Below are 27,496 nucleotides of genomic sequence, written 5' to 3'. Positions count from 1 at the left end.
TCTGCCTCTAGCTGCCGCCACTTCCCTTGGCGATGCAGCTGACACAGGGACGACTCACCAGCCAGGCTCCTCATTGCCCCAGGTCTCATCAACAGTGACCTCTCTCCTACCATCTCCTGGGCAGTCCCCTGCAGCAACTCCTCTCTGTCCAGCTCCCTGGCTCCCTGGCCTCCCCCAGTCCTGGCCCCACCTCTCCATCAGGGCCCCTGTGGCTTCCCTTCCTGCCACCTAGTCTGACACCCAGGATCATGCATTACCCCATTTGTCTAAATATGCCCAACTCACCAACCTTCTTCCCTCTGACACACTCTCCCGCCTCCACCCCCTGCAAACCCCTCGTTCACCCGCGCCCCAGCCAGGCTGCTCACCTGGGTGACAACCACTCACCCACTCAGGTGCTCAAACCCCAAGTGCGATTGTTCTGGGTCCCTGCCCCGCCCGCGCCTTCCATATCCAATCCGGTGACACTTGTGTAGAGTCCAGATGGAGCCACCCCCCTCATTCAGACCTCGGCCAGCTCACGTGGGACTTCCCAATGGTTTCCCATTTTCAATCTCTCAGCGCCCTCCCCACCCCGAAACTAATCCGACACAACCAGAGTAACCATCGCAAAGGGGAGAAGCCTTGCTGCTCAGGAGTCCCCTCTCGTGACCCTCAAGGCTCTGGTGACCGCCGTTCGGTGCCCCAGCCCTTCCTCTCACTCCACTCTCCTGCTCCCCCACTGAGCTCTGGGCCTGGAGCACCCCAAGTCCTGTGGCCTCAGGGCATTTGCGCCTGCTACACCTCCCCCCTCTTTCTAGGATGGCCGTCCCCTGCTTGCAAAAGCTCTGGCTTCCTTTGCTCCCTCAGGTCCCAGAGTAAATGGCCCCTCCTCCTGGCAGCTGCAGTGAGTGGGTCCTCCCTGGATCAGCTGCCCTTCCCCCCAGGCCAGGCCTCTGGGTGCCTTGGCCACTAGCCCCTGTGCACAGCGCCTGGCGCCCTGCAGCTGCCCCGCATTCGTATGTGACTGGGCTGGAGGAATAAACGCACAACGCGCATGTTTCCTGTGCATCCTGCGGCCCTCCCACCCGTCTCACAGCAGCATCCAGGTTCCAACGTCCCTAATGCACCCGGGTTGTGGTCTCAGGGCCTCATTGCCCCTTACCCTCCACCCCTTCCCCCTTCCCCGGGCAGTGCTCTCTCACCCCATCTCAGATGAGACAGGAAAGAAAGCCAACTTGGAGGGATCTGGTCTCATCCTTGCCATAAGAAGGCCTAATGAGAGACAAAGTCACCCTCCCTCAGCCCTTCAGAGCCCCGAGCCCCCTGCTTCCCGCCCCCACCCCACTCCGCCCGCCCTGCCCGCTCACCTGCTTGTGCGGGTACACGTTGATGTGGCACTTGATGCACTCCTGCCCCATGTTGGCCCAGGAGTTCCCGCTCATCCATTTTCTCTTGCACTTGGGACACTTGTACTCGCCGAAGCAGCGCTTTTTGCCCTGGTATGGGGTCAGACCCTCGCCTTTGGGGCGTGCCTGGAGGACAGGAAGCAAACACAGGGGGTTGGGGTCCACCAGGCCAAAATGCTGCTCCCCGGGGTCCCCCTCTTCAGCGCTTATACCCTGTGTCCCCATGTGCAAGCACTCTGTCCCCCGTCCAGAGAACACCAGGATCACCCCAGAGCACACACAGGAATCCAAGGCTGGGGGCAGAGGACAGAGGACGGGGGGGGGGCGGGGGGGGGCACATCTTTTTCAGTTAAGGGAGCGAAGCCCTTGATGGTGCTAGGAGTCACTTCTTTAGCTCAGCTGTCAGGCGCGTGAACCCGCACACAGGTGCTCCTTGGCCCACAGTGTGTGGTTTAATGGTTACTGACGAGGCAACATGGGCACCGCAGCTTCGTACACATGCAGTGCCTCACCCCCGCTCCCCGCCACCCTCTCCCCGACCTGGAGGCTCACCACCCCGAAGACACACTCCGCACTCACAAACATATGCAACATCTGTGCACACACGCTTTCTTCCCCTCGCTCGCTTAGAGACGTTATACTGGTTCTGCCTCTTTCTTTTTTTTACTTAACAATGTATCTTGGACATATTATTGTAAGATATACACAGGATGTCCCCCAAAAGGTATGCACACTTAACAGCTAATAACTCAATTGATTTTTCTTTCTTTTCAGATGTAACCCATTGGAATTACTAATTACTCAAAGTGTGTATACCTTTTTGGGGACACCCTATATCTAATCAAGTACCTTTCCCCACATGAGGACAAACAGAGCTACTGTTTTCTAACGGTTGCCCAGTATTAGCACACTTGCAGTTCCAGTACAGTCACAGAGCATCTGGGTGGTTTCCACTCTTCCGCTATTACAAACAACGCTCCAGTGAATAATGTGCGTGCGCGTGCGCGGGCGCGTGCGCGTGCGTGTGTGTGTGTGTGTGTGTGTGTGTGTGTACAAAGAGAGAGGACATTTTCGGAATAAATTCCTAGAAATAGAAGTGGACGTGCACTTTTAAGTTTTAAAGGTAACGACAAATTGCCACTGCCTTCCCTGCGTGTCCCGGACCTTCACGTCCTCCACCAACAGTCTTCCATCGGTTGCTGACCATGAGAAGGCAACCTTCTCAGAGGCAGCTTTGACTCGTATGTCTTCTATGAGGAGCAAGAGAGATGTTCCCAGGCATTTAAGAACCCAGCTGCAAACTTTTAGTTCGAATCCTTTGTAAATCTTTTTCCCTGCTGGGGTTTGGTATTTTTCTTGGTGATTTGTAACTGCACTTTATATGTTAAGGAAACTAGCTTTTCCTACATGGCATTTTTAAAAATAGCTTTATTGAGACATGATTCTACATTTTACCTATTTAAGGTGTACAAGTCAATGTTTTGTGGTATAGTCACAGTTATACAACCATCACTACAAGCTAATTTTAGAACATTTTTTTCACCCCCAAAGGAAACCCTGTACCCATTAACAGTCACTCCCCATTCTACCCCCACCTCCTCACCACTCAGGCCTAGGCAACCCCTAATCTACTCTCTGACTCTAAAGAGTTCCCTATTCTAAATATTTCATGTAAGTGGGATCATGCAATAATGGTCCTTTTGGGTCTGACTTCCTTTACTTAGTGTAATGATCTTAAGGTTCATCCATATTGTGGCATGTGTCAGTACTTCTTTCATTTTGTTACTGAAAAATAGTCCATTGTATGGGCATGCCATGTTTTATGTGCACTCATTCATCAGATGATAGACACTGAGTTGCTTCCAGTTCTCAGCTGTTATGAGCAATGTTGCTGTGAACACTCATGTACAAGCTGCTTAGTGCTTTATAAGGTTGAATTCGTTGCCCCAATATTTAAAAATGAGAGACTGCACACAGAAATATGACCACATTGGTCTAGAATGCTTATGGCGTCTATCAGCTGAAGTTGCGAAGTGGCCACCCCATCAGACCGACGCCACCTGCACTGTGTCACCTCCGTGGCACGTGCAGGCTCGGAGCCTGAGACAGGCTTTCACACAGGCCCTGCACTGTGACCACACACCTGTCCCCTGTCCCTCCTCGACTGGCCTGAGCAGCACCCCGAGGACTCGTTAGAAATGCAAAACCGCAGGCCCCACCTCAGACCTACAGACTCACAATCTGCATTTCAACACGAGGCCCAGGGGGTTCCCATGCCATAGAGTTTAAGAAGCACTGAGCTATGAGATGATCTGTTTCCATAGTAACGTTTGCCTGGGTAACTGCCTGTTTATGAGGTTGTGCACCAGGTTAAGAGCACAGACTCCGGATCCAAATCCAGCTCCGTGCTCCTGAGCAGGTTACTTCACAAGGACAACGACAGGAGCTATCACAGAAGTGCGCTCCCAGGACTACAAGAGCTAATACACGTAAAACACTTAAAACTGTGCAAATCACTCGGCCTCTGTGTGCCTCGGCGTCTTCATGTGGAAACCCAGGTGATGATGGGCCTGCCCGGGGCTGTTGGAAGAATGGCTGCTTTCATGCACATGAACGTCTTAGCTCGGTGGCTGGGCACTGCAAGTGCTCCGTCCCTTCAGCGATTTAGTGTGATTCTCTCCGGGGCCTATCCAGGGAAGGGAGCAGGCTCTGTCCAGGAGAAGGGAGGCTAGGGCTGAGACCAACGGGTGCGAAACGTAAGAGGAAAGTTCCCAGGGTTGGGGGAGGCCCGGGTAGAGGTGGGCTGCTACCCCTGGGCTGTGGGGAAGCGAAAAAGGAGCAGCATTAGGTGCCTTCCCCTCTGGAATTCTCAGGCAGGGACCCAGACTGAGGAGGCTGCGGAGGGCAGAGGGGAAGGATAAGAGAACAGACATTTAGGAAGCACTGTGTGTGCTGGCTTTGCGCTCAGGGCTCTGCATCCTGCAGGCCCCCATTCACCTCTACTCATAACCCTGTGGGGCAGGGGATATCACCAACCCATTTACCAGATGGCAAAACTGAGGCCCGGGAAGGAACAGGACTTGCCAAAGAGTTTCCAGTGTGAGAAGCAGGAGGTGAGGCCCAGTCTTGGCTCACCTTTCCCATGCGTGTCCCCATTATAAAGCTGGGGCCTGTGCTCAGGAGGAGAAATCCGCCAGGCCCCGGGGCCCCCAGCACAGCCGGCCAGTGGCTCTGCCCTCCTGCAGGTCAGAGGAGAGGCGCGGCCTGGCGAGCAGGGGTGATGCCTCCTGGAAGGGCTCAGTCCCAATGTGGTTTATGCCTACAGATGAGGGTAGGGCCAAAGGGAGCAGGACTTTTTGACAGAACAAAGGCTTCTCTACCCCCCACACGATCCCTCGGCCTCTTCTCATAAACTTCGCATGAAACAGCCGGTTATGCTGACGGCTCTGCAGGGGCCGCCACCGCCTCAGCCGGGAAGGGTGCCAGGTCCAACCAGGCTCTCCTGACCCGGGCCCCTGCCACGTCCCCTCCGGGGAATCAGATCTGCCAGGAGCCTGGGCAAAGCCCTCTGGGGCTCAGAAACCACCGCTTCAGGCACAGACGGGCCCTCTGGAGACCAGAGGGTGAAGGGTCTTGCTCAAGGACACACAGAAGACCGGGGACTGAGCTGGGACGAGGGACGGGGTCCCCCTGACCTCCGAAGCTGGGGTGGAATGGCCGTGGGGGCAGCCTGGGAAGTGGGCGGTGGCGGCCGGCGTGGGAGTAGGAGGAGGCCCTGTGCCAGGAGCAGTGAAAGCGGGGCTGGGTGGGGGTGGGAGAGCCGTCCAGGCGGCCAGCGTCGTGGGAAGAGACGCAGATGATGCTGACACTATTTGGGCGCTTCTTTGGTTTTCTTTCCACCAACTCATGAGATTTCTGGCCGTTGGCCATAAGATGGTGCACTCCCTGTCCCTGGGGATAGGTAAGCAGAAGCTGGGTGAACAGCTAGCTACCAGGAAAGTTGCCAAGGGGACTTATGACCTGGTCAGGCAGTCGGACCAAGTAACTCTGAGGGCATCTCCAGCTCTGCAGTCCTTCCGCCTCTTGTGAAGGGCCACCGGGCAGGTGTGAGAGGGGCACGCGCAGAGGCTGCTGGGCTGAGGGTGGAACAGGTATGTTTCCTACTGTATTTTCATCATGCAACTTGGCAGTAAGCCTTCAAACGTTTTTTTTAAAAAAAGCCCATCCCTTCCCCTAAGCAAATCCAGGCCTGAGCGACCATCCTAACCGTGACCAGAGTTGTGGACCAGAGTCCTGTCCTGGGATGTTCATCATTGTTTATGACAGTGAACAACTGGAACAAGCTAAGCATCCAACACGATGTCACACCCACTGGATGAGTGACAACAGAGCCACTAAAATATTTATGAGAATTTTTTAAGGGTTTGGGAAAATGCTTATAAGAAAGCAGGATAAATGATCACATATCGACTGCTTTCAGGGCGAAACTGTAAAAAGGAAAACGAGGCAAGAGAAGGGCTGGCGGGAAATCAGCCTCCAGGAGTCAGCGTGCTCTGCTCTGTCTTCAACGCGTAGGTATACCTTCAACGAAGATAGTTCGTCAGCGGACTCCTTGGCCTGCAGGCTCTGCCTGCCCACAAGGGGGCGCCCTGCACTTTCCCAACAGAGATGGTGGCTCTTTCCGTCTTTGCCCCTGCAGGTGTGGACACTGGGGCCTGGGTTCAGGGCACTGGTGACCTCTGGCTGCTGGTTCTGTTGGACTCTGCTCGGGTCCAAAGAGCTGCCCTCCCGCCACTCATGGAGTGGACTTCCTACTCCTGGATCCCATCTGCTCCCTGGGTTTGAGGACAGCCAGAGAAGTATCCACACCTGTCACAGGACACAAGAGCCCAGCTGGTCACTCTGCCCATTAGCGTCCCTGCCCTGCTTCCCAAAGTCCCACCAGGAGTGAGCCAGCCTTTAGGGTGAAGCAAGTTAGAGGGAGTCCCTTTTGCGGGGAGATGACTCAGCTGTGGCAGCGTGAGGCCGAGCATCCCAGGGACCCTGGGCTCAGGAGGTGGCCGCACCGCGGGGTTGCTGAAGACTTGCGGCTACGCCCGGCACAGCACGACCCCAGGCCGGTTCCACCCCAGGACACACAGGGTCTGCTCTCAGGGTACCGTCCCGGCTGTGGGCCCAGCGCAGGGCCCGTCCCAGCCCTGCCGCACCCCCTCCACCTGCCCAGAGAGCAGGCTGTGCCTGGCCAAGCTCTGGGACAGACGAATAGCCACACAAGTTAGGTGTCTAGTCAGGGCCAGACCCTCTTTGAATCACTTTATGAGCCCAATAGGATTAGTCCCAGGTTTGGGATGAGAACCCCGAGGCGTGAAGAGCTTAAGGAACTTGCCCAAGGCTACACCATCAGCAAGTGGCAGAGTCTGGATCTGAACCCTGGCCGTCTGGCTCAAGCCCACTCTCTCAATTGCCCTGCAACATGCCAGGAGGGACCCGCCCAGCCAGGATGGTGAGAAACAGGGAAGGGTTGACACTAGTGGATACTGGCACACTGGGTGGCCTGGGGGGCAGCCTTCCCCTCTCTGGCCTCAGTTTCCCCATCTCCAGCATGAAGGTGGCCCTGACCGCTGGGCAAGGTCACTTTCCTCCTGAGGTCCAGAGGTCAGCTGGTGCTCAGCAGCCCCTCGGCGGCTCCCCCTCTGCCATGGGGCTCTAGGCCGGCCCCACAGTGCGTCCAGCTGAGAGGCACTGGCTGGAGCCAGAGGAGCGGGGAGGAAATCAGGAACAGATGGGCTCCCGCTGGCTCGCTGTCCGCCCGTCTGCCGGCTCTCCTGCAGCTGGGCCACTGAGGTGGTCCTGGCCGAGAGGAGAGGCAGGAAGAGCCGGGTCTCAGGACTGCACGACGCCCTTCCCGCAGCTGAGGACACCAGGCTGAGAGGCAGGGGGTCTGGCCCACTGGCCCAGGACTCTGCGCATCCTGTTGGCCCTTCCTGGACAGTCCCAAGGGTTCTGGGGACCCTTTCTGGAGGCTAGGGGGCCGCCATGGGGAGGACTGTGCTCTTCTCTCTTTTGAGGGATAATCGATCCTTTTGAGCCCCGCCTCTCGGCCCACAGGCGCCCCTCTGCCCTCCTCCTGTGTGTCTCCCGGAGCCTGGGCCAGTGGGGAGGAAGTGGGCTGTGGCCACAGGCCCCGATTTGGGCCCGGCTGCCTCATACCCGGCTGAGAGCCTCCTTTTCTTCATTTGCCAAGTGAGGGGCTGCTCTGGAGGAGCTGGGACACTGACCTTTTTTTTTTTTTTTTTAAGTCTTTCTTTATTTTATTTAAAAAAATTTTTTTTATTGTTTTCAGAGAGGAAGGGAGAGGGATAGAGAGATAGAAACATCAATGAGAGAGAATCATTGATTGGCTGCCTCCTGTACCCCCCCACTGGGGGGGGATCGAGCCCACAACCTGGGCATGTGCCCTCGGCCAGAATTGAACCCGGGACCCCCCAGTCCGCAGGCCGACACTCTATCCACTGAGCCAAACCAGCTAGGGCGGGACACTGACCTTTAGTGAGCAGTTACTATGTGCCCTCCACTTCCCGACCCCCTCCATCCGACGGGAGAATACACTGAGGGCCGGAGAAGCCAAGCATCGCATGCAGGGCCCCCCAGCCGCGCAGCCAAGACCTGAGCCCTAGCTGCTGACTCCAAAGCGACACTTCCCACCGCACGCACGGCCTCTCACGAAAGGTTGTGAGAAAATTAGAGAACAAGCCTGTTCCAGGAACACGACCCACCTCTGACCTCCGACCCCGGGCCACCACCTCAATCAGTTCCTCCTTCAGCTAACATTTAGTGAGCACCCGCTCTGCACAGGCTTGTGGAACCTTCCAGGAACATGGACGTAAGGCAGACAGATGAGGAATCCTCTCAGACTCCCGGCCCTTCCAAAGGGGCCCGCCCGCTGACCAACGGTGGCCCTGCCAGGCACCAACACCACCGGCCACACTTCCAGACCCAAGTCACTCGCACCCCCAGGAACACCGTTGGACCCACAGCCTTAGGCAGCGGCCGCTCTCCACCCAGCCCTCCTGCGTGCAGGCCTGCGGCCAGCGAGGGGCCCATAAAGTGATCGCTCATCGATGCAACAGCCCCACGCGATGAGCACCCTTGACCCTAATGGCCGGTGAGGAAACGGGCTCGGGATGGGGCAGTGAGTGGTCTGAAGTCACCATCAGTAAGCGGCAGGGCCAGTTTCTGAGCTCGTCTGTTCAGTGCCAAAGCCCACGCTTTCCTTCCCACGTGCTCTGAGTGACGCTGTTTTAGGGGCACTCAGGAGACTGCTACACTCCAGCGTCCGCAGACGTGGCCTCAGGAGGCGGCGGGAGGCCCGGTCCAGCAGCTGCAGACTCCATGGAGGCCCCAGAGGAAGCGGTGATCAGAGGACAGGTGGGCTGGGCCGCGAGGCCGGCCGGCTGCAGGGAGGGGGGAGGACGCTGCGAGCCCCCCCCCTCCCGCTTCCTCCGAGCCTCAAGGGCCCCCTTGTCTGAGCACAGGCATCCTCGCCGCCCGCCCCAGACCCCCTCCCCTCTTCGGGTTCCTGCCGCAGCCCAGCATGGGCCCAGAAGGCCCCGCCTCCTCGGCACTCCTCCCACTGGGTTCCCAGGCCAAAGCCACCGCAGAAATGCCATCCTGACTCCACAACACTGGGGTTTGTCAGAGCGCAGGGAACAATGGGAGCTTTCACAGTGCCAGGAAAAGGGCTCAGGGAACCCTGGGGAGGGGGCACGGAGCGGGCGTGGAGGGAGGGGAGGGCCAGCGAGAGAGGAGAAACCAAGGGGAGACAGAGGCAGGGAAGAGAGGCAGCGGACAGCAGGAGTCAGGGGCAGGGGGTGGGTGGCGTGAGAGCCGAGGGCATGAGCAGGACAGGACAGAGTGGGAAGACGGGGCCACTGCTGTGAAGGGCGAGGTGAGAGAAGGTGGGAATGAACGGAAGGAACAGAGGAAACGGCACAGGGTGAGACAGAGGCCCTTCCAGGACCCAGAGGGGTCCGAGGCCCCAGCACCCCCACATGCCTCGGGGTGCATGGCCCCAAGGAAGCCCGGCCCAGAAGTGAGAAAAGAAAGCCCTCTCTCCAAACCCTGCCCCGGGCCAGGCGATTTGAAGTTCTCTCGGGCAAAACATTGTGGAAAGCGAAGACTTTTTAATCACATGATCCGCCACTCCCTGAGTTATCTGTTTCCTGCTTCTGGCTTTCCTCCACTAGCAAACCGCACAGAGCAGAGCTGGGGCGGGAGGGGAAGAGGGGCCGTCCACAGGGGTGGAAAACATCCGAATCCTGGTGACTGCCGAGGCCTGGGCCTCCTTCCCCTTGTGCTACTGCGGAGCCTGTGCGGCCCGGGGGTGGGGTGAGCCCTGCAACCACCAGCCGTGGGCAGATAACTGGGTGCTGCTCGAACTCAACACCACTGCTGTCCCAATGGTTTCCAGGTCCCTGTCTGGGGGCCGTTCGCTCAGTTAGTCCTCTCCGCTGCCTGTGGCCCCTGCCCTGCTACAGCCACGACCCCATTCAGCCAGGAGGAGCCCCCCCCCCCCCCCAGGGACTTCAGTGGCCATTTCAGGCTTCAGGGCGGAGGCAAACACTCGAGGCTTTGGAGCCCCTTCCCCTCTGGCCCAGCTGATCTTCTGGTCGCTGCTACTCCCTCCTACAAAACTCATACGCAAACAACAACAGTCAGTTCCTGCAAAAGATGCGTCCCACCCCCACCCCTTTCCCTCGCATTTGCTGCTCCCTGCACCCCACACACTTCTCCGCCTGGCGCATGCCCGTGTAGCCGTCAAGGCCCAGCTCAAAGGGCACCCCTCCGGCCCCCCACAGCTCAGACAGGCTTGGCTCTCCTCCGGCTGCTCACCCCACCTTCTGAGTCCCAGCCTCGTGCGCTGGCGAGAACCCTCCTGCCGCCTCCCCAGAGGAGGTCTTGGCTCCCCAAGCTCCCAGGGGACCCTGTGGTCTGCACCACTCACTCTGCTTCGGTCATGTCCTGCCCTGACCCGGCCTCCGCATGCCAGGGATTTCATCGCAAATAGAAAGACTTCCACGAACTGCTGTTTCTGCCGTCTTGTTTCCCACTGGCCTCTGAGCGTGCTGCGGCCACACGAGGCCCTCCGTGTCTCCTGCTCCCTCGGAGCACCCTAGGGCCTCAGCACATGGGGAGCTGGAGGGGACACAGGTGTGGCAGTGCCCAGGATGGGTGAAGAGTGCGGGCCAGGGCTAGGGCCACCCATGCAGGAGGTGGTGATGCTGGTCCCCAGCCTGGCTCCATCCACGGCCAGGACGCCCTCCGGGGCTGTGCTGACCACTCCGGTGGGCCACCTCGGGCAGGATTTTCACAGACGGGCTGGTCCCTGGCTCTGTACCTGAGGCCGCCCCTGGTGAGGCCTGGGCAGAGGTGACCCGGCTAGATGAGGCCGGACCAGCCCAGTCCTACCTGGGGGCGGGACCGGGGGCAGGAAGGTGGTGGGTTAAGAGGAAGAAAGGCTACAACCTGGAGTGCGGCTTTGGGTGTGAGGGCCACAGCCCCGGGAAAAGGGGACAGGGAACTCGGCTCAAAATAGCGATGGGGGCAGGGTGTGGAGTGGCTGAGTGCCAGGAGGGAAATCTGAGCTGCTGGCCAGGGAAACGCTGAAGTCAGCGGTTTGGGGCCACTCTGGCAGGAGCCGTGGGGGCTGGGAGGCTGCAGGCCTGACTCCAGCTTGGGCTCATGCTCCCATCAGTCCCTCCTTTCCCGGGTCCCACTCTCCTCCTCTGGCCACTGGGGGAGAGAGAGAAGCACGCTGTCTGTCTGGGAGAACTTTCAGCAGGTGCGTGTTGGAGGCCACGGCAGCCACAGCAGCGCCGTGCACCTGCCTTGTAGGTGGCTTCCTGGTGACCCCATTTCCAGGTGAGAAAACAGAGGCCCAGCGAGGTTAAGTCACCTGTCCAAGGTCACAAAGCAAGTAAGTGGCAGGGTTTGAACCCGGGCTTCGTGGCTGTTGTCTGATACCTTCATTGCGGAGTGAGGTCCAGAAGGCTGTGGACTGCTTTCAGGGTAACCTGAGGCAGCTGTCGTGGGGCAGGGGTTAAGAGATTCCCGGGGGCCAGCCAGGCATCCGCCAGCTTCCACTGTCGCTGGTACTGGAAATCAGCGGGAGGAGAGTGTGTGTGTGTGAGCATGCAGGTGTATTTGTGCGTGTGTGTGCCTCTCGTGGTCACAGCAGGGCGCCGTGACCTTCCCCTTGGGGGTGGGGGGCGTCCCTCAGTGTAAGAGCTGCTCTGATGTCACTTTCCAGGGAGCCCCAGGGGGTGGGAAGCAACCCTGACATTTCCCACGCCCACAGCCCAGGCTGCTGCTGGCCTCGCTTCTTCACCCAGGGCCTGGAAGCATCTGCAGAACTGTCCCTCCCATGGGCCCCAAGGGCAAGGTGCCTGCATGGCTCTGCAGGAGGCAGGATGAGGGCGCCATGCTGGGTGCCCCAGATGCTCCGTTCCTCTCCCTGGGCTCCGGGCCCCTCAGCTGTGAAGCCCGCACAGCTGCTGCCACGTGCAGCATCACGTCCACCCGCCAATTCCATCCCCACCATAACTCCTACCGAGGGGCACGCCGGGCACAGAGAGGGAGGAGCAGCCTGAGGTCACACAGCCAGAAACTAGCAGACGTGGGAGGTCACACAGCCAGAAACTAGCAGACGTGGGATCCAGACCCAGGCCTGGCCGACTCTCGCAGCACCACAGTCCTTCCACGTGGTCCACAGCTCTGCCCTTTTGAGGTGCCCTCGCCATTGTCTGTGGGCAGCCTCATGTGACCATAACCTTGCTGGTGCCCTGAGAATGGAGAAAGAGTGTGTGACCAGTACAGGGGAGGGCCTAGCTGGTGGCGCTCACTCTCACACCCACCTCCGCACGTGCTAAGGTGCTAGTCCACCACCTGGCAGACCTCTCTCCCCAGGTGGAAGCCGCACCTTCCGGGAAGCTCTCCTTGACTGCTCCTGTCTGCGGGGGGCCCCTCTGGTCTCTACTCCCCGAGGGGCTCCCTCTCTGTGCCACAGGCCCTCAGCAGTCCCAGGACCCACGGCGCCGCTGCTGAGGGAAGGCAGTGTACGTGCGCCCATTACCGGTGCACACAGCCCTCAGCCAGGGTTCCGAGGCGGCTCCTTTAACGTGCGGCGCTGCGGCCTGAGCCCGGCCAACGGGGACCTCCGTCTCGGAGCGCGTGTCCCGAGAGCTCTGGTATGGGGGCTGGGCTGGCCGGGCTGGGTGCTAACCGTCTCGTGTACTCGGCACAGTGACCCTACCACACACAGTGCTAAGAACACCAGCCCATTTTCCTTACCAGAAAACTAAGGCTCCTTTCCAAGCCACACAGATGCCAAGTCTACATTCCATGTTTCTGACTCCAGATGCCCAGGCTCCTCATTCCAGAGCCCAGGCTGGTTCTCGCCCTTGAGCAGGCATCCGAGCCACAGCCTGCTGGGCCCTGGCCCAGACTCCCTAACCCCCAGGTCTGGGTGGGCCTGAGAATCTGCATCCTAACAAGCTCCTGCGTGAGGCTGACTCTGCTGATCCCACTCCAGGAAACACTGCTCTAGATGATTCTGCGAAAGCAGGAGTGCCAACCAGGGACCACCTTCCCCACGCTGCCCACTCCCCACAGGCTCACTCTACCCCGGGAAACAGAGGCACAGGGGAGCAGGGGCCTGTCCACGCCATAGCTTAGCGTCGGGGCCAGGAATGGAGCCCGGGCATCTCACTGCAGAGCGGCTGATGCGGGACAGCGAGGCGGCTGCGCTCGCTCGGGTGGGGCGGCGGCGGTGGAGGTGGTGGCAGGGTGCTGGGGGCGGGCCAGCCCGGCTCTCCTGGACCAGCCCCAAACCTGTGACTCCTTGGCATCTGGAAACTATCACGGGGAACAATGAAGGGAGTGGGGAGCCTGGCTGCTCGGGGCTCGAGCCTTGTCTGTGTGGGACAGCAAAGGATCCGAGGCCTGCAGGCACCCCCTGCCCCCACCTCCACCGCCACTGTTTGCCTTGGCCTGGACACACAGGTCCCCAGGGCCAGCTGTCAGGAAAAGCCAGCCCCTGCGCTGCAGTGGGGGCTGCTGGCCAGGCTGGATGCCCAGGAGCCTGGCCAGCAGTCAGGAGGTCCCAGGCGGCTCAGCTTCCTGCTCAGCCTGCAGGACTCCGAGCTGATTATTGTGCCTCCCTGGGCCTTGGTTTCCCCAAAGGAAGCTCAGGTACCACCCGCCTGGCTGGCTGCTCACCACGTGCCAGCGTGGATCTGACCAGCTTGGTGCCGGGGCCTATGTTGCCACTGTCCCCTGTGGAGCAGGAGAAGGACCGAGGAATAGTCACCGTGTGCACTTGCCCTGCCTGCCACCCGGTCCTCCGCTCGTGCCCTCAGCACCCATGAACCGAGTGCCCACTGTCCACAAGGCCCTGGAGCAGGTGGAGCAGGGTAATTAACAAGAACTTACAGTCGGGAGGAAAGAAAGAAACAAGTATTTCATGCAAATAGAGTTGTGAGGAAGCTATGGCGGAACTGGGTGGCACAACAGATGCAATGGGAATCCGTTCTTCAGAGAGAGGGCGGCCACACTGCAGGTTCTGTCCCAGCCTCTGACGTTGCACAGTTTAAACTTCTTCAAGGTGGGCGTCTTTACCTGCCCCCTGCCCCAGCCCCAACACTGTGGCCTGGGACCAGTCCTCTCCCTGCCTGGATCTCAGATTCCCCAGGTGTCAACTGGGGGGTGGGGATGGGGGGGAGTCAAACCAGGAAAGGCAAATACTTCTTCCTGGGTGTCCATGCCAACTACTTGCTACCAGAACACTGTGTTGAGAAGGATTCTGCAGCTGTATCCTAGCTCAATAGGCCAGAATGGTGTGATTTTGGTGATGTCCGCCTCACCATGGCCATGGGCGGGAGTGACATGACCTGTGTTTGCATTCCTGCCGAGGTGATTCCTAAAGAGCCACCTGGTGCACATGCTCTCCAAGTAGACAGCACGCAGGCTGGAGACGCGGAGTTCGAGCCTGGAATGAACCCTGACCTGTCGTGAGGAAGGGGCCATGGTTTCTCCCCTCTTGTCACAGATGCTAATCTTGCCCTGCCTGTGTCACGTGGCTGCTGTGCGCCAACACATGATCTGGCTGCAGAAGCACTTTCGAATCCTGACGCCTCCTCCGGAAGCGTTCCCTCCCAGCCCTCCCCGCTGGCACCCCCTGCCTCTGGGGTCCCCAGCACCTTGTCGCTGCAGGAGGCACGGAGGATGTCCCCCTCAGGTTGTGGGTGTGTTTGCCACCTCCCCAGGGACAGAGACCATGTAGGACTCCTCTCTGATCCCCGGGCCCAGATGGGTCTGGCACAGAGCACGGAGCCCCTGGGGAGGAGGTGAAGGACAAAGTGACCGTTTTAGACGTGACTATCACCTAAAATGAGTGGCCAGAGGAGAAAGTCGGGAAGAGCCGGGGTGGCCTGGGGAGGGGGCAGGCAGCAGCCTGGTGACTTCCTGGGCAAGCATGCCAGCCCATGTCCCTGGTCCTCAGTGTGGCTATTGTCCCTGCTGGCCCAGAGAGCGGGCTCAATGGGGCCTCTGTCCTTCCTCGGGCAAGCCAGTCCAGCTCGGTGGCGTCCCACCCAGGCAGCTGGGAAGCGAGGGCCGACACTTCCTGTCCCCACTGCGAGTGTTCGAGTGTTCGGAGAGGCAGGGGGAGGGCAGGGGGGCTCTTAAGACAAGCACCCATCTGTGTCCCCAGAGGAGGGCTGCCCAGCTGGGGGATGCGGCGGGAGAGACAGCAGAGCTGAGGCCGGGCTCACCCCTGGGCTCAGCCCCTCTCCTCTAACCCGTCTCCTCTGAGCTGGTGCTGTCAGGAGGCTAGCTGGCCCTCTGGCTCTTCCTCGCAGGCCAAGCACGCCCTTGCCTCCCCAAGGGCCTTTGCTCTTGCTGTTCCCTGCGCCAGGAATGCGTTTCCCCGGATCTCCACATCATCTGTTTCCTGCTTCAAGTCTCTATTCCCGTTGCACCTCCTCAGACAGGCCTGCCCAGCAACCCTGTCTGAACATGACCTAACACCACAGCATCTGTTCTTATGTCTTTACTCCCTGTCACCCCACAGCAGGTGACCTGAATTCTCCCCTTCTCTTTCATGGTCCTAGAACAGTACCTGGCACATAGTAGGTGCTCAATAAATACATGCTGAGTGAGCAGACAAAGGAACACACATTGATCTACATGCCCCCCCCGCCCCCATCCTTCAGCCCGAGGTTCACACAGCAGGTGGCTGATTACCAGGGCTCTAGGGGAGGGGACGCCAGCATCACAGCCTGTGCAGGGCAGGACAGAGCTCGGACCGCCTGAATCCAAGTCCAGTGCTAGACGACAGTCTGAAGCAGAGGCAGAGAGGAAGGAAGGGTGGCCCACTTCCAGACAACTCTTCCCGTCCCTTTTGGAGCCACTTGCTCAGCCAGGGACCCCCGCCATGCTGCCAGAGGGCTGCCAGGCCGCAGGAGAGGGCTGGTCAACCTGACACGTATCATCAGGGGCACATCTTCCTCCCAGGGGGGATGCCAGGGCAGTACTCGGTACAGGGGCCCAAGGCAGGCCCCTGGAAGCCCCCCAGCCCCAGTCCCTGGAACCCATCTGTGGGTGCCCCTTACTGGTCCCAGCAGTCCCGAGGCCAGAACAGCAGGAGTGGAAGGAACCACCCGGGCGATCTGGGCTTGTGGAAGCCCCGGAGCAAAGCTTCCTCGCTCTGCCCACAAAGGGACATTGAGCCTGCGCACTGAGCTGGCCTGGGCGGGCACATGGCCGCAGACAGGCACCGGCTGGCAAGGCCCACAGGAACGACACGCACAGCTGGTGTTCACAGCACACACTTTGGGATGACCTGCCAGCTCTATTTTAAGTCAAAAGACAGGGAAAGAAGGGGCCGAGGAGGCAGCAGTGGCTCCCTGTGCCTGTCCCGGGGCCTAAAGGAGGTGGGTTGGCTGAGCTTCCTGTCCCCCTGGGGGCTCCCTGGGCTGGCAGCAGTGTGCAGCGGCACGGGCCTCTCTGAGTGTGCGCACCACCACAGCGGGGAGGGGTGTGCACATGGCTGGGCAGAGCCCCCCACAACACACCCACCTCCACAGCCTCAGTAGGTTGGGGGTAGGTCAGGGCTGGTCAGCCACAGGCAGCTCTGGATTTATGGAAATGATTCAAGATAAACGCATGAGCCCCGCTGAGGGTCGTCCTGTACACCAAAAGGCTGAATTCCTGGACAGGGCACACATCTAGGTTTCGGGTTCAATTCCTGGTTGGGGCGTGTTTGATAGGCAACTGATCGATGTTCACATTGATGTTTCTCTCTCTTTCACCTGTCACCACCCTCCCCCGCCCCCCCTGCCCCGCCCCGTGAGGATTTTTTTAAAAAATCACTGTGTGAAAAATTAGGAGACCCATGCTGAAGGAAGGAAAAATGCAATCATACTTGTCTCTTCTGGAGAATGTCTTTCTAGTCCCTTGCTGCATGCGGAGGTGCCTGCTGTCCGTCTCGTGACCTGCATCTTCTCCGCCAGCCGAGAGCAAAGGGAAAGAGAGCTGTGGCTACGCACCTCTGGGACCTGGGTTCGAATCCTGACTCTGCCATTACTGGCAGCAAGAGTGTGGAGTGGTTCCCCACCGCAAGTGGGGATAACATTATCTACTGGGCGGGGAACTGAGAAGATGTAATGAGCTTATGAATGCAAAGTGCTCCGCACATGGTTGTCACTCAATATAAACACACCTCAACCCTCATTGTCACTAGATGGACACTTAACCTGAAATCTCAGATGTCCAAGGCCTTTACACCTTCTTCCCTATCTTGCCAACCCTCTGAAAACGCAAGTCTGAAATCCAAAATGCAACCCTCAGCAAATATAAATAAGCCCACTCAGCCTCCTTCAACAAACACGGCTGCTGGTCAGAGCTGGGCTGAGTGCGAGGCGCTGGGGCGGAGGAGGCCGCCTCTGCCCCTCCCAGCTGGTCAGGTTTGCCGTAGAGGAGCTCGCTTAACCCTCACAGTCACGGTCACGACCCGCCGGTCCCAGCATGGGAAGGCCCAGCGAGGAGAGGGACCTTCTCAAGGTCTCACAGTGAGTACGTGGGGGGCTCACCCCACGCCAGTCTGTCCCAGCCCCCCTCTGCCTCCTGGCCTCCGAGCCTGACGTGCAGGGGTGCAGGAAATGGCCAGGGGAGGTCGCACAGGGCAGGGAGAGCCAGGCCTGGGGAGATCCACCGGCTCCGGTCATCCTGAGCCACAGGGCTGGTCCCTGTCACCTCCCGGAGACCCAAGAGTCAACGAGGTCCTGCAGAAGGTCAATGGTTCTGCACAAAAAGCGAGGCCTGCGAAGGACGGACGGAGACACCCTGAGGTAGCTGGACACTGAGCTGGGAGCCCTGGGTTCGAGCACAGGCTCTCTCAGGCAAGTCACTGCCTCCCCTGGGCCTCAGTCTTCCCATTGGAATCGGGGTGTGTGTTTAGGGAGATGCTTTGGGTGCAACAGACTCATGTCTGAGCCAAAACTGACACTGGGGGAACCGACGGCTCTGCTGTGAGACGGGCCAATGAAGGGAAAGAATAAGAGATGCTGCTCCGCGAACCCGAGGCCCTCCTGCGGAGGCCAAACAGGGCCCACACTTGCTCCACCTTCCGCTCCACCTCCCACTCCTCTGTCCACAGCGATGGAGCCAGAGCCTGAGCAGAGAGCGCCCTGCGGGGTCTCCGCTCTCCCCTTCCCCGCTCTGTCCCCCAAGAGGCCGTCCAGGCCAAGCAGGGGAGGGGCACACATCCAGGCTCACACAATCGCCACCTTGTCTCGGGGAGGCAAAGGCCAGGCTCCAGGCCTTGGCGGCCAGCTGCCCGGATGGAGCGGCAGATCACAGAGCAGCCGAATTTGGAATTTTTTAAAACATTAGACCATAGTAGCTTAGAGTCTTAGAATCTCTAAAATCCATAATAACGACAAATGCGGAGAAGCTTCCTCTCAAAGAACTGCAGCGGCTGTTTCAGGAGCTTCCGAATCACACGGCCTCGATACAGAACCTCAGACTTGAAAAATTCAGAGCCACCAACATCAGAATTGCCCAGTGTGGGAAGCCCAGTTTTTCAGAATAATACAACTTTGTCATCACATGGTCTAAGACACTTGGGAGTGAACATCAGATAGTGTCACAAGTGGGAACCCTGGAACATGGATTTGGGAATCTCACGGAACCGGCAGTCCACCATTCCTGGGGCCTCAGAAGGACCTGCAGTCCCCATACTCCACCCCCGCCCCCCCCCCCCCCAGCCACACACACACCTGCCTGAGCACCACAGCACTTCAGACCTGGGCAAAGGTGTGTCCAAATCACCAGGAGAGCTAAGCAAACGCCCGTAGCCAGGCCCACGTTAGATCTACTGAATCAGAATTCCTAGTACCAAGCTCAAAAAAGCTCCCTAGGTCCATGGTCGGCAAACTGCGGCTCGCAAGCCACATGCGGCTCTTTGGCCCCTTGAGTGTGGCTCTTCCTAAGCCTTAGGAGTATCCTAATTAAGTTAATAACAATGTACCTACCTATATAGTTTAAGTTTAAAAAATTTGGCTCTCAAAGGAAATTTTGATCGTTGTACTGTTGATATTTGGCTCTGTTGGCTAATGAGTTTGCCGACCACTGGTCTAGGTGATTCTAATGTGAAGCCCCAGGTAAGAATCACTGATCTGGTAACCTCTCTTCCCTATTAAAAATGGGGAAACAGAAAATGCATGTAACCAGCCCAAGGACACACAGCCTCTAGACCAGCGGTTCTCAACCTGTGGGTCGCGACCCCTTTGGGGGTCGAACGACCCTTTCACAGGGGTCGCCTAAGACCATCAGAAAACACATGTATAATTACATATTGTTTTTGTGATTAATCACTATGCTTTAATTATGTTCAATTTGTAACAATGAAAATACATCCTGCATATCAAATATTTACATTACAATTCATAACAGAAGCAAAATTACAGTTATGAAGTAGCAAGAAAAATAATTTTATGGTTGGGGGTCACCACAACATGAGGAATTGTATTAAAGGGTCGCAGCATTAGGAAGGTTGAGAACCACTGCTCTGGACCAAGGTCAGACCCCTCAGGCCTCTCTCTACCCGTTTCCTCTGCCTGGACCCCTCTGGCCCCAGGGGTCCTGTCCCCATCTCGAGCCCCCCCACCCCACCCCCGCTCCAGGGCTGCTCCTGTGCTTGGGCACCAAGTGGGCCAGGACAGTGAGAGACCTGGAGGCCGTTCGGCTCCCAGAACCAGCCCCTCTCTCCTCCCACCCACACGCTCAAAGCGCTTCAGGTTTTCCAAAGCCGGGGCTGCAGGGCCACTATGAAGGTCACCTCGAGGGAGGCCTGGGCCATAAGCCGGCTGTCTTAGCTTCTGTGTGGCCTCAGACAAGTCACTCAGCCTCTCTGGGTCCCAATGGTCTCAAGGCAGAGGCTGGACAGAGAGCCCCTGGGAATCCCTTCAGCTCTGTCTCCTGACCTCACACCACATGGCCACACACTCAAGGCCACGAGCCCTCGGCACCCTCTGGCTTATTCCCGATCAATCAGGAGGTTCCTTCTTACATCTAACTTGAAACCACCCGGCTATAGTTTCCACCCTTTGCCTCCTGCATAAAGATGGAGACTATCTGGGCACACATGCCCTTTCCTTGTCAGAGGAAATCCTGCCTTCTGCACCTGGCTGAGGGGCCCTCTCCCTGCCCTGGTGCAGGTCTGGCTGGCCTGCTGACTCCCAACAAATGGGGGTGGGCCCTCAGGGGCTGCAGGAGTGAGAGGCTGTCAGAGCCAAGCCTGACCCCAGTTTTAATCAGGTGTGCTCACAGCTCCTGAGCAGCTAGGAGGGCAGGGGTCCTGCTGGCCGGTGCGTTTCCTCCAGCCAAGAACCCGTGGGCTGTGGAGACAGGAATGGAGAAGCCTTGGGATGGAGAAGCAGAGCCCAGACAGTCCTTAGACCAGTGCTTCCCAGATTTTACCGCGGCCACGTGTCCTGGGAGCTTGTGAAAGTGCTGATTCTGGCTCAGCAGCTCTGGGGCGGGGCCCTCAGTTCTGCATTCTGATAAGCGCCTGCTGAAGCAGCTGCTGGCCCTCGGACCACACTGTGCGAGGCAAGCCTAGATGTTCACAAATAACCATCTATTCTTCCCCAGGAGCCCTACTCTTGTTCAGCTTGGCTTGCAGGTCATTTCCAGCTCTGTCCGGTCATGAGATCCACATGGCCGTGCCGAGGGGCAGACAGACTGCATGCTGCTGGGCCCATTGCACAGAAGGGGAAACAGGTGTAGCAAAGGCGAAGGGCTTGTTCAGGGTTACCCACCTGGCTATGCTCCCTCCTCCAGACTTCTCCTCCGTGACGGGTTAGAACCATGCGCCTGCAATGCCTTACCTCAGCCAGCGACTCCCTGTCCTGCCGCCCCACTCTGCAGGCCTGGAGGTAGCAGCCAGCTCCTCTGCCCGGAGGCCTCCCAGGGGTCTCCAGGGACCCTTCTCTGAACTGTGCTGGCTGCTGCTCTGGCTCCCAGTGGGCTGAGTGGGTGAACGGAGAGTTAGGAATCGGCTGGGTTCACTGGGCCTAAATCCCAGCGGTGCCCTTGGCTCCTATGTGACCCTGGGGGAATTCCTGGATGTCTCTGAGAACGTCTTTGGCCCCCAGCACATGGAGGGTACTCAGCCCATGTCAGCTCCCTGCCCTCCTTTCCTTCCCCACATCCCAAGTGAGTCTTGCTCATTTTCCCTTCCTTATTTACATATTTATGACGGCATGGCCTCTGAAGCAAGACTGCCTGGAACGATATCTGAGCTGTGTGACCCTGGGCAAGTCACTTACCCTCTCTGTGCCTCAGTTTCCTCCTCTGTGCAATGGGGATAATAAGAGGAGTAGATGAGTCAATATGTGTACAGTGCTCAGAGCAGCACCTGGGACACGGCCAACGCTCCCTGAAGCAAGAGCTACCACACCGTTAGCACCTTCTCCATACACGGCCCGGCTCTGTGGCAGGTGCCCTGGCAGACACTGGGGCCACAGTATCGAAGCAGCAGCCATGGCTCACGCTTGCTGGGCCCTCAACATGTGCCAGGCACTGTGCTGGTGACTGTGTGGACTCCCTGGCCCCACCCCACCCCGCCCCCAGACCATAGTCAAAAGAGAAAACCAAGGACTAAGCTGGGCCCTGGGTGGGGTCAGACAGACTTGGCCTGATATTAACCAGCTGTGAGACAATAGGCAAGTTACTTACCCTCTCTGTGCTACTTTGTTACAAAATAAAAGTAAAAAGAAAGGAAGGGAGGAGAGAGAGACAGAGAGAGAACAGGCTAGACCAGGGGTGGGCAAACTTTTTGACTCGAGGGCCACAATGGGTTCTTAAACTGGACCGGAGGGCCGGAACAAAAGCATGGATGGAGTGTTTGTGTGAACTAATATAAATTCAAAGTAAACATCATTACATAAAAGGGTACGGTCTCTTTTTTTTTTTTTAGTTTTATTCATTTCAAACGGGCCGGATCCAGCCCGCGGGCCGTAGTTTGTCCACGGCTGATCTAGACTGAGAACAGGCTAGGCTGAGAATCCAATGAAACCGTGAGGTGCGCGTGAGGCAGGTCTCATTTCTCCAGCCTCCCCACCCACCTCACCCCACCCCACCCTACGGGAGCCCTTCGCTGTACCTGCGGCCTGGTTTCTCTGCAGCCTCAACCTTAGGATGGGGGCAGGGGCTGAGAAAAAGGAAGCCTGGCTCTTTAAGGTCGGTGGTGCCAAGTCCTCAAACCCAGAGGCTGGGCCACCTCCAGCCCCAGACCACGCCACAGGGTGCAGAAGGGACTCAGCGCAGGCTCCATCCCCATCCGGGGAGCGGGCGCCAGGACGCTGTGAGTGATTTGCCATCATAGGTGTGCCTGTGAGACCCTGGCAGGCAGGGCAGGGCCTTGGCAGCCGCCTGGCTCACACCCACCCCAGAGGCCCCTAAACCCTCACTTGCTCCCCTCCAGTCATGTCAGCAAACACTGAGCACCTGCTGAATGCAGGGCCTGAGCTTGGCTGCTCACCGGGCAGAGGGGCACATAGTGCAACGGTGCTGTTTTCAAAGCACGTTTGCTTGTCTCCTCGCCTCCGGGTCTCACAGAGGCCCTGACGGAGGGGCCTCATCGGTGACCCCATTTCACACACCGGGGGGTGTGGGGCTCAAGGGCAGGGTCGACTTGGCCCAGGTTGAGCAGCTACTGAGGAGCAAGCCTTGGATAAGAGCTCGGGTCCTCTGACCCCGAAGCCCATGTGCCCCGTGCCTGCCAAGCGGACACAGACCCTGCCTGGGGTGGGCCCTCGGGAAGCAGGGGACACGGCTGTGCCAGGGTCAGCCCCAGGCGAGGCCGGGCTCAGCAAGACAGTGCGGGAGCACGAGGATACCCCACGGGAGGGGAGCGTTTGGGACGGGCGTGGAGGAGATGTGCCTGAATACTGGCGAGGGCACAGCGCGGCAAAGTCCCGGGCGTGTGGAGGCTCAGCAGAACTCAAATGGCAAACAGCTGGACCCGCTCCTGACGCCCAGGCTGGGGCCACACTGCAGGACCACGGCCGGGCAGAGTGGAGCTCACACAACGAGGGGGCAGCCCCTGTCCTCCAGGGACCAGATGGGGAGGCAGGAGAGGTGAGAGGCCTTAGAACCAGGCCCTGGGTGGAGGTGCTGGCCATGAACAGTGGGGTTCAGAGAGGAGAGCCCGTGGGCCTGGCGTCGCTGGGGAAGGTGTCCCGAAGATGAGGGTGGGGGTTCAAGCTGGGCTCTGAAGGAGCGGTAAGGCGGGAGAATGTTAGGGAAGGGCATGCAGGCTGCGCAACGGCATGAGCATCGGCACAGAGGCCGGGGAGCCCCAGGTGTGCGTGTGTGTGTGTGTGTGTGTGTGTGTGTGTGTGTGTGTGCAGGTGCGGGTGCGCACCTGTGTGGGGTGAGCTGCCTGGCCGGGTGGGGCAGGGCAAGGAGGCTCAATGCCCTGGCATCCAGGCTGATGCTTACCTCCCTCACACCAACCCCGCAGAGCCAAGCTCCTGATCCTCACTTTACAAACGAGGGCAGACGGGCTGGGGGCCCAGCAACCTGACAGGTATACCAACAAGAGAGCTGCCACTGACTGCTGTTGGCCACCAAGCCCTGAGTCCGCTGCTTTGCCCACACATTTCCCAGAACACCCACACGGTGGTAAGCCCCTTTCACAGATGCCGAGGTGAAACTGTGAGCGCACAGTGGGGACACAGCGGGACAGGGCACAGTGAGGTCTGAGGCCACCTCGGGAGACTCGGCTGCCTGTGCACTGAGGCTGAGGGGAGCAGAACACGACCCAGTCAGAACCTTCCATCGCCCTGAACTACTCAAGAGGAAAGCAAGCCGTGTGAGAGGCTCGGGTCAAGAGTGTGGCCTACAGCAGGCCATGGGGTTGTTAGTGAGTGAGTGGGTGAGTGAGTGAGTGAAGGGGGTCCTTCCAGTGTTCAGAGGAGAGCAATCCTTTTGAGCTTGGGGACAGGTGAAATCAGAGCAGGCTGCCAGGAGAAGGTGACACCAGGCACCCAAGGATGCAACTGCTCCCCTCCAGGTCTCCATCCACTAAGCCTTGCAGGTGATTCAAGGACCAGGATGGTTCCTAGCTCCCAGGCTCTGCCAGCATCCCTGTCCCTTGGGGCCCAGGGGCAGAGGAATGAGAAGGTGAGGTCAATCGATATGGCAATATCCTGGGGGCTCCGATAAGTATGGGAACACGGGCGCTCCGAGTCACCATCTGTGGTCCATTTAAAAGGAGAGCTGCCTGGCCGGCATGGCTCAGTGGTTGAGCGTTGACCCATGAACCATGAGGTCACGCTTTGATTCCCGGTCAGGGCACATGCCCAGGTTTCAGGGCTCAATCCCCAGTAGGGGGCGTGCAGGCGGCAGCCGATCGATGATTCCCTCTCATCATTGATGTTTCCATTTCTCTTTCCCTCCCCTTTCCTCTCCCTGAAAATCAACAAAAACATTTTTTAAAGAAAAAAAAAAAAGGAGAACTGGCGGCTGAGGATGTGAAAGTGGCCCTGTGGGACTCTTCCCTGCTGGTCTGGAGCAGCAGGAAGGACGTACAAGTGACTGCCTGTGAGCCCCACGCCCTGTGCCCCGCCTCTCCATCCCCCCTGCAGCTGCTCTCGTTTGTCTGTGCCAGGGAGAGCACTTGGCAGGGTCATCCCCCTGCCTGGCCGGAGCGGAGCTGACAGGCCACAGGTGGCACTGGGCACCTTCCAGCCATGCCCCACCACCCCTCCTCCGGGAGCACCCACCCTGTGCCAAGCAGAGCCTCCAGGACCCAGTCCCTCCCTCCTCACCCTTCAAGCCAACCTGGGTGACCCAGAGTCGCCAGAGCCTGCCCTGCCCCCACCCCAAGGCTCCTGAGAAAGCAGGGCCTTGTTGCATGGCCTCCCTGCAGCCCATCCCCAAGGCAGCCCCCTCTGTGGGATGAGGGTGCGATGGAGGACCAGGGCCCCCTCTGATGGCCCCCCCAGCCCTGAAGCACCTCTGGAACGTCGCGAACCATCTGAGGCATAAAAATAATGACAGTCATTCACAGTCACAACAGAACACTCGGTACATATGGGGTGCCCGGCTCTCTGCTAAGCACTTTGTGTGAAATAACTGCCCTGTCTGGTGCAGCTCAGTTGGTTGGAGCATCATCCTGTACACCAAAAAAGGTTGCGGGTTCGAGTCCCAGTCAGGACACATAACCAGGTTGCAGGTTCCATCCCCCGTCAGAGCGCAAGCAGGAGACAACCGATTGATGTTTCCCACATCGATTCTCTCTCCCACCCTCCCACTTCCTCTCTCTCTAATATCAATAAGCATGTCCTAATGAAGTATCTTTTAAAGGTATCATTAAAGGTATCATGATCTTCATCTTACGGAAGAGAAAATTGAGACCTAAAGACATTGCCTTTTCCCAAAGGCCCCCGTTAGTTCGAGGCAGAGTCGGGGGCTGCTCCAGGCGGTGCACCTCCCCACATCGCAAGGAGAGGGCCGCGGAAAGGCCAATGCCAGCAGTCAGCACACCATCCCCAGCAACACGCAGCCAGGCTAGCATTCCCTGGGCACTCGCCACATTCCAGGTTCTGTGCCAAGCGCTGGAGCATCGCAACCCAGGCCCCTTGGCCAGCGAGCCAGCCCCAGGCTCCTGAGGGGCCGCTGCAATGATGCCTGCGGTGCTCACAGGCCCGGACCCAGTTCTTCCTCAGTGGAAGCTATCATGACGCTGTGTCCTCTCTCCCTCCCTCCTTCTCCCCAGTATTCCTTTCTTCCTTCCCCACCTCCTTCCCGTCCTCGCTCTATTGATCTTTCATAACATGCAGGGCCCGTGCTGTGAGGAAACCTGTTTCCCCACCGGCACATGGATGGGTCTGAACCAATCAGCGCCCTGGCCCCGGGTTCTGCAGGGGAAATCCCAACACCCTCATCCCCCTCGGCCTGTCACCTCACCAGGCTGCAGCCACTCCGGCCGATGAGACCCAGGCCTGCAGTGAGGTCAGCACCTGAATGGGAAATTGGAAACCCAGGCAGGGATCAGACACGGGCTGATGGCCTAGGCCAGTGATGGCGAACCTATGTCACGCGTGTCAGAGGTGACACGCGAACTCATTTTTTTGGTTGATTTTTCTTTGTTAAATGGCATTTAAATATATAAAATAAATATCAAAAATATAAGTCTTTGTTTTACTATGGTTGCAAGTATCAAAAAATTTCTATATGTGACACGGCACCAGAGTTAAGTTAGGGTTTTTCAAAATGCTGACACGCCGAGCTCAGAAGGTTCGCCATCACTGGCCTAGGCCCTCCCGGCCTCCTGGGGACACCCACAGGGACCAGGCTGCTCCCACCTGGGTCCAGAGCGATACAGAGACCGGTCAGGCAATGGAGTCTGGACCAGTCTCTGCCTCCCCGTTGCCTCCCGTCCCTCCCCCCAGCAGGACCCTGAAACAATTTACATCCCTCCTCTAAGGTTTCAGCTGTTCTAGGATTCGATTCTTTCCCTGTTCTATTTTTCTTCTTCTTTTTCGATCTCCAGGAAACCCGAGCCGCCAGATGGGTGGGGGTGACGATTGTTTTCTGTCTGACATCTGGATCCCATTAGCAGCGCTGGGCATGCTGACTCAGGACCAGCAGCTCCCTGAGCCCAGCCCTCCCCAGGCCCCTCACAGCGCCCATCCTCCGCTGATGTGGGAGCACAGGTGACAACACCCTCAGCCACCCCTCAAAGCAGTAACCGGCCCCCTAAGGATGCCTTGCGAGTGGTGGAGGCTGGGACTTAGAGAATTTCTGTTTTCAGCTCAGTGGACGGTTGCCAGGCCGGGTGTGGCTGGGCCTGACCACCATGAAGGGTGGACAGAGGGATTAGAGAACGGATGCCAGGACCTGGAGGTACTGCCCCCATCTGCACCCCAGTCTCCATTCCTACAGACGTGCCAGGTAGGCCATTGGGCAGGAAGCCCTGCACTGACCCCAAATCGCACATACATTTTGGAGGTGAGGAAAGGTGGCCCAGAGAGGTTAAATAGCTTGGTCAAGGTTGCACAGCAAGTAAACAGCAGAGCTGGAATTTGAACTCTGGTCATTAGGTTATAAAATTGAAGCCGTTTCCTTTGACCTCAACAAGCTGTCCCCTCCCTAAGATCAGGGTGCTTATGTGAGCATATGGACCCTGACCCTGTCTGACCTTCAGATGGCAGGTGAGAGCTGGAGTTTTCACATCCTACCCCCAGAGAGGCCCGCGGTGGCCCCCCATCTAAAGCAGCCACGGAGATTCCTCAGGGCCACAGTGTGACTCCTGTGGGCCAGTTCCTCTGTAAAAAAGTTGTTAAAAATGATATTTCATTGCTGCATTGGTATAAAGACAAGCATTATCCCGGCTGGATCCATGATTAGTTTATTTATTCTTTTCTCCCGGCTTTAAAATAAGAAACGCTAAAGCATTTCTGTGGGCCCGTAACATAGCCTGCCTGCTGTTTGTCCGTCAGAGCCTCGTGCCCTGCAGAGCGAGGCTCCTACCTGCT

At 58.3% G+C, this 27,496-nt stretch overlaps 1 protein-coding gene across 4 annotated transcripts in view; it reads right to left on the bottom strand.

The window, feature by feature from the left end:
* The window catches only part of ZCCHC24 (zinc finger CCHC-type containing 24), a 98,636-nt gene that overhangs the window by 48,241 nt on the left and 22,899 nt on the right, over positions 1 to 27,496 (bottom strand). For 3 of the 4 annotated variants that reach the window (XM_014466242.2, XM_014466241.2, XM_006100844.3), the window contains exon 3: positions 1,350 to 1,514. In XM_014466242.2, the coding sequence (XP_014321728.1) occupies positions 1,350 to 1,514 (165 nt within the window). Of the gene's footprint in view, positions 1 to 1,349; positions 1,515 to 20,817; positions 20,977 to 27,496 lie in introns of those variants that run through there. The other variant, XM_023764398.1, reaches the window with a different exon arrangement.

The sequence above is a fragment of the Myotis lucifugus genome, unplaced genomic scaffold (assembly GCF_000147115.1).
Source record: "Myotis lucifugus unplaced genomic scaffold, Myoluc2.0 scaffold_330, whole genome shotgun sequence".
NCBI classification, from domain to species: domain Eukaryota; kingdom Metazoa; phylum Chordata; class Mammalia; order Chiroptera; family Vespertilionidae; genus Myotis; species Myotis lucifugus.
This window is presented reverse-complemented; position numbering and strand designations above follow the sequence as displayed.